This window comes from Microtus ochrogaster, unplaced genomic scaffold, assembly GCF_000317375.1.
Source record: "Microtus ochrogaster isolate Prairie Vole_2 unplaced genomic scaffold, MicOch1.0 UNK81, whole genome shotgun sequence".
NCBI lineage: Eukaryota > Metazoa > Chordata > Mammalia > Rodentia > Cricetidae > Microtus > Microtus ochrogaster.
Genome location: NW_004949179.1, coordinates 254,707 through 260,692, shown reverse-complemented (window position 1 = coordinate 260,692; position 5,986 = coordinate 254,707). Strand labels below are relative to the sequence as shown.

Sequence of the window (5,986 nt, the reverse complement as noted above, 5' to 3'; positions counted from 1 at the left end):
GCTCTTGTAGACCAGGCTGGTCTCGAACTCACAGAGATCCACCTGTCTCTGCCTCCCGAGTGCTGGGATTAAAGGCGTGCACCACCACCGCCCGGCGTTTATTTACATTTAAAGAAGGATATGCTATAGAGATTTGCATTGGTATGGATCTTAGTTTATTGATACAAATTTAAGGTCAATTTTGTTATACTGTGTATATGTATTTCTGATTTTGATTAAGGTATTGTGTTTGTACAGCGTATTTAAAAAAGTTAATGTATAAGTAAGAAATAAGGTCAATAGCCATCTGTAATAGTCAAGCTTGTGGTCATGTTAGTCAGATTTTCTAGATGTACAGAGATGTATTTCAGATAGATATTCTTCAAACCTTTCAAAGACTACAGAATATGGCATTTAAAATATTTAAGAATATAGGACTTTTCATGATGGTGAGACACATATGCTCCTGGCAGCACCAGTTACTTTAAGAGGAAGATGGACATCAAAGAGGCTCCTTATGGAGTTTGCTAGCCATTCGGGCAAGAAACTTCTCTTGCCTGGGCTACTTGATGAACTGGACATGCAGGACCTGCAGAGAAATGACTGCTGAATTTGCCTAAAGATGAGATGATCCTTTGGGGTTCTTGCTTCATGAATGAGTCTCGAGACATTCTGCAGGACACAGAAGAAAGCAACTGGTGGACTTTGCCATTGCAAGGCAGAACAGATCTTCAAATTTCCTGCTTCATGGATAGTATGGATACTATTGACCTCTAGGCTGAAGATAGATGCCCCAATGGTACAGAAGAACTTTGGGTGACTGTCCAGGCAGCAAGATGTCTCTGTCAATTCTAGAGTTTTGGAAGCTGCTTACAATGTACTTCCTGTTTACTTAGGTAATATTATATCTTTCTGGAGTCTTTGATGGAATTGAAGAATTTATAGTTATAGTTACAGTTTTCCTTAGTTATTATAAAAGATAAAGTAGATATGTAATTTTACTATGTTAAAGTTAAAACCTTTTTTATTTAAACAGAAAAGGGGAGGTGATGTGGGAGTCCCCTCTGTATGCTGTGATTACCATTAATGAATAAAGAAACTGCCTTAGCCTGTTGACAGGGCAGAACTTAGATAGGCAGAGAAAACTAAACTGAATGCTGGAAGAAAGGAGGTAGAGTCAAGGAGAAGCCATGTAGCCCCACTGGACACCGACGCCAGAACTTTACCCAGTAAACCACAGCCTCGTGACAATACATAGATTACTAGAAATGGGTTAAATTAATATAAGAGTTAGCCAATAAGAAACTAGAGCTAATAGGCCAAGCAGTGATTTAAATAATATAGTTTCTGTGTGATTATTTCAGGTCTGAGCTACCTACCAAGCTGCCGGGAACCAACAAGTGGCCTCCCTCCAACAAGGCTCAGGTGGGATGCTCCACTCAGTGGTATGATTGACAACAGGTGTGCTGGTTCAGGGCAGGGCAGGTTATTGTCTCGCTCCAATTCCTCCCTCACCCCTGCCGGCCAGTTCTGTTGAGGAGCACCTTAGCTCCAGGTATGTAAGCAGGCCCAGACTGCTTTGTAGCCTGCAGCTTGTGTTAGGCTGGGACTCATGGTGGTGGCAGGCAGGGCCAGAGTCAGCCAGGCCTACCACTGTCCTGAGCTCCAGGGTTGGTTCTGAGGGGGCTTCTGGGAAGCCCACAAACTCATGGGGCCATGGCCAGTACCACCACGCCAGGCTTCACTCTGCTTATGTGGTGCCTTCACAAGTCCTTGAGGGGAGGCTTCAGCCAGACCCTCAGGACAGACTGGGAGGTTACAGGGCCTAAAAAGGACTCGGGTGACACTCTGAGACAAAGCTCTTGAGGCTCTTGACTGTCTAGACCCCAGTTACCAAACCACAGCCTGGCAGATGCTGCCCTTCCAGGGTGAAACAGCCCCCCCCCCCCAGGTCTCCAGTCCCTAGGGACAGGTAGGTCTAAGTCCAGATGTTAAATGACCCCACTTTTCCTTAGGGTCTTCTTTCCGAGAGAGGCATCAGGGTTCTTCTACTTCCTCAAAGCCCCAGAGGGGTCCGCGGGTGGCTGCAGCTGACTCACCGGGGGCTGGAAGTAGACTCCCCCAGGTGGGGGCTGAAGGAAGGCCAGGGTCTGCAGGGTGAGAACCATGTCACCTCCACTGGTCAGGGGAAAGGGGCCACAGGAACCTGTGAGAAGTAGGTGGAGTCAGGCCAGCGTGGTGGGGTGGGGGATGATAGGGTGGGGGTGGGGTGGGAATCACAGCAGATGGGTCAGCAGTCACAGGGATTTCTGGGTGGCAATTGCTCAGGCCCTCATCACAAAAGAGTCTAGATCTGACTCCCTGGAGCATCTAACTGCCTGCTCATCCCCCAGGCCTGTGTGGGTGGCAGTGGCCCTAGAGGTTAAGAGGACGCTCTTGTAAGAGCGCTTACAGAAAAGAGAGCTTACAGTCGAGGAGGACCATGGCCTTGTCACCTGGGCTGGGCTGTCCCCCTGGGCCCCGGGCCCTGGTGGCTGTGGATGTTTTCTCAGTGTACATGGTGGCCTCTTCCTGAAACTTCCCTGTGTTCTTTTTGTACCGGATTCTTTTGTTGCCAAACCAGTTAGAGACCTGGGGACAGATAATGGATGCTGTCCTGGGGTGGGCCATGCTTGCTGGGTGTTGGTGGTGGCTGTGGTGGTTGCACACACCTTTAATACCAGCACTTGGGAGGCAGAGACAGGGGGATCTCTGTGAGTTCAAGGCCAGCCTGGTCTACAGAACAAGTTCTAGAACAGCCAGGGCTACACAGAGAAACCTTGTCTCAAAAAGCCAAAACCATACCAAAACAACAACAACAAACAAACAAACAAACAAAAAGAAGTTGGGGGCTGGCGAGAAGGCTTACTAGGTAAAGGTGCTTGCTGCCTTACTTCAACTGAACCTTAGTTCAATTCCTAGGACCCACATGGAGAAAGGAGAGAAACAACTGCAAAAGTTGTCATCCTGCAGTGATAGGCACAAGAATTACCGCATGGGGTACACATACACACACACAGTTAAAGAAATAAATACATAAATATAAAAATAATAACTATCACTACAATAAAAGACACTCAGCTTGATGGCTCACACCTGTAATCCTATAGTGGGGAGGCTGAAGCAGGAGGATTACTGTGAATTCGAGGCCATACTGGGCAACATAATGAGTTATGTAGCTCAGGTCAGGCTGAGCTAGAGTGAAATCTGGTTCAAAACCAAAATCTAACGTAACTTAACAAAACAGGAAAGAGGCCCCGAATAACTGCAGTTTCCAGAACAGCATAGCTCCCTGTTCTGAAAGGAGGGTGACCATCTTACTCACAGGCTTGGACGGTGCTGAGACTACATCTCATGCTTACTGCTTTTTCTTTGTAAGATTATTTCATATTTTATGAACATGTGTGTTTTGCCTGAGTGTGTGTATATGTATATGTATACCATGTGCATGTCTGGTGCCCTAGAGGAGGGAAGAGGGCATTGGTTATCCTGGGACTGGACTCAGATGGTGTGAACTGCATGGTGCTGAGATCTTCCTAGTGCTCTTGAAACTGACCAGCTCTCCAACTCACTTCAAAACTACTTTCTCCTCCTCCCCCATCTCCTTCTTCCTTCTTTCCTTCATTTCTCTTCTTCCTCCTCTTTTTCTAGACAGGGTCTCTCTGTGTAGCCTTGGCTGTCCTGGAACTCACTCTTGTAGACCAGGCTGACCTCGAAATCAAGAGATCCACCTGCTTCTGCCTCCCGAGTGCTGGGACCAAAGGGCTGTACCAACAGTCCCAGCCCCAAATTTCCTTTTGGAGACAAGGCTCTGTGTCACTCAGCTCCACTGGGTCCCTGGGTGCAGTGACCTTCCTGCACAGCTGGGACACAGGCTATTTCCTGTAGGCAGCTTAGACAGGAGTGGAGTCTCTGGATGAGTCAGGGGTTTCAGACACTGCTAAGTGGGAACGAAAGGCTTCCAACAGGGAGACCCCACCTCTCTGGAGGAGCAGCTATGGAATCAGTTCTAGGGGTTCCATTTGAAGACTCACCCCTACCCTCAGCTCAGCTCCTTTGTCCATCTCCCCTTGGGTTTCCTCAGCTTGAGGTGATCCTGTCTTGAGGATGTCAAGACATCCCTGACATCAATAGAAAACGCTTCCTGCCCTAAAAGTCTCTCCTCCCTCCTGACTTCTCCTGAGGCACACCACACCACACCACATAACCAACTCACCTGCACCCCAAATTCAGAACCTCACTTCAACTAATGGCAGGCCACTTTAGTGGGTCCTAATATCTCATGGGTTTGACAAAGTGGGGTGGAGCTTCTAGCATACAACTGTTGTTCTGGGCACTCCTTAGGGCCCATGTCATCCAAAAGGAGATCCCCTGAAACGTGATAAGGCCTTTAAAACCTGTTGACTCTGCTCCCTGGAGGACACAGGGAGCACAGGGGTGAGGGAGTAGGGTTGGTGTGAATCTGCCTGCTTCTCACACTGTCTGTGGTGGTTTGAATAGGAATGGTCCACATACACTTCTGTGTTTGAGTGCTTGGCCCCCAGGGAGTGACATTATTAGGTCACTTGGAGGAAGTGTGTCATTGTGGGTGGTTTTGAGGTCTCAGATGCTCAAGCTAGGCCTAGTGTGACATTCACGTCTGCTACCTCCTTCTCCAGCACCATGTCTGCACGCTGTCGCACTTCCCTTCCCACCACGATAGCTGAAATGGACACACCCTCTACACTGTAAGCAGCCCCAGGAAAAAGCTCTCTCTTAGAGAAGTTGCAGCAGCCGTGCTGCCTCTTCACAGCAGTGAGCGCTGCTGGTCTACTACAATGTCCCCGCTGCCCAAGCAGTAAGCCAGGCTTACACGTCAAGCAGAGGACACTACAGCAGCCCCATTAAAAACAGTTGTGCCTGGATCCTCTGCGTGACCCTGGGCCACTGGCACAGAGACTTGAGCAGCCTGGGTTAAGGGCTGAGGATGATACCAAAGGGGGTACACAACCTTTCCAATGGTGAAGCAAGGAGGACCAGGGCATGTCGGAGGGCTGTGGTGACGAATGTGCCAGTGGCCTTCGCTGGCGTGACAGAGACAGGGTAGCTGTGCCTGTGGCCTCTGCAGTCATACTGCCTACACCGCCTGCCTGCTGCCCAAGCTCACCCGCAAGGCTTCAGGAATGTTCTCTCGGCATGCTGGCCTTTGCTCATGCTCTCCTTTGCCTCCAATTCCAAGAAAGACAATGGTGGTCAAGTGCCAAGCCACAGAGTCAGGAATCTCACTCCACCACACAACCCAAGGGAACTCACACCACACATCACTCCTGCAGCAAGCACATGGCTCTATAGAGCCTTGAACTCATACCAGCACCGGAGACTCCACAGCTTGCCATGGTGCTCTCATATCTTCCTCCCAGGAGAGAGAACAGAGTCCCCACCAATGTTCTAATTCTCAGTGCAAGCCATGCCAGGCTGACACACATGGCCAGTGCCACACATTCTGTAACTTCTCTGAGTCCTCCCACACATTAAGTAACTTCCCCAAGGAGTGTTCCCACACATTAGGTAACTTCCCCAGGAGTCCTCCCCCCATATTAAATAATGTCCCCGGGAGTCCTCCCTCGACTTAGGTAATGTCATCTAAAGTCTTCCTCATAAGACTTATCTTCTTCCAGGGGCAGGAAGGCTCACCTGGGACACCGTGATACCACCCTTCCTGGCCAGTTCTTCTTTGGTCTCTTCGCTGGGGTAAGGGTTGCTCAAATGGGAGTAGAAATATTCATTCAGCACTTCAGTGGCCTGCTTGCTGAAGTTCCGCCGCTTCCGCCTGCAGACAGAGAGCCTCCGTCTGCGGTGTTCGCCATGGCCCTCACATCCATATCTCCTGGCAGTCTATGTGTGTGTGCACGTGCGCGCGTGTGTGCATGTGAAGGCCGAGGTTGATGTCCTGTGTGTGTGTGCACGTGCGCGTGTGTATGCGTGTGAA

General features: G+C 49.5%; 1 protein-coding gene across 3 annotated transcripts in view; it reads right to left on the bottom strand.

The window, feature by feature from the left end:
* The window catches only part of Pbx4 (PBX homeobox 4), a 45,690-nt gene that overhangs the window by 2,503 nt on the left and 37,201 nt on the right, over positions 1-5,986 (bottom strand). The window contains exons 5-7 of one of the 3 annotated variants that reach the window (XM_005370516.3): positions 5,692-5,827; positions 2,475-2,610; positions 2,079-2,185 (exon numbers count right to left, since the gene is read on the bottom strand). In XM_005370516.3, the coding sequence (XP_005370573.1) occupies positions 2,079-2,185; positions 2,475-2,610; positions 5,692-5,827 (379 nt within the window). Of the gene's footprint in view, positions 1-2,078; positions 2,186-2,474; positions 2,611-5,691; positions 5,828-5,986 lie in introns of those variants that run through there. The other 2 variants (XM_026777771.1, XM_026777770.1) reach the window with 2 other exon arrangements.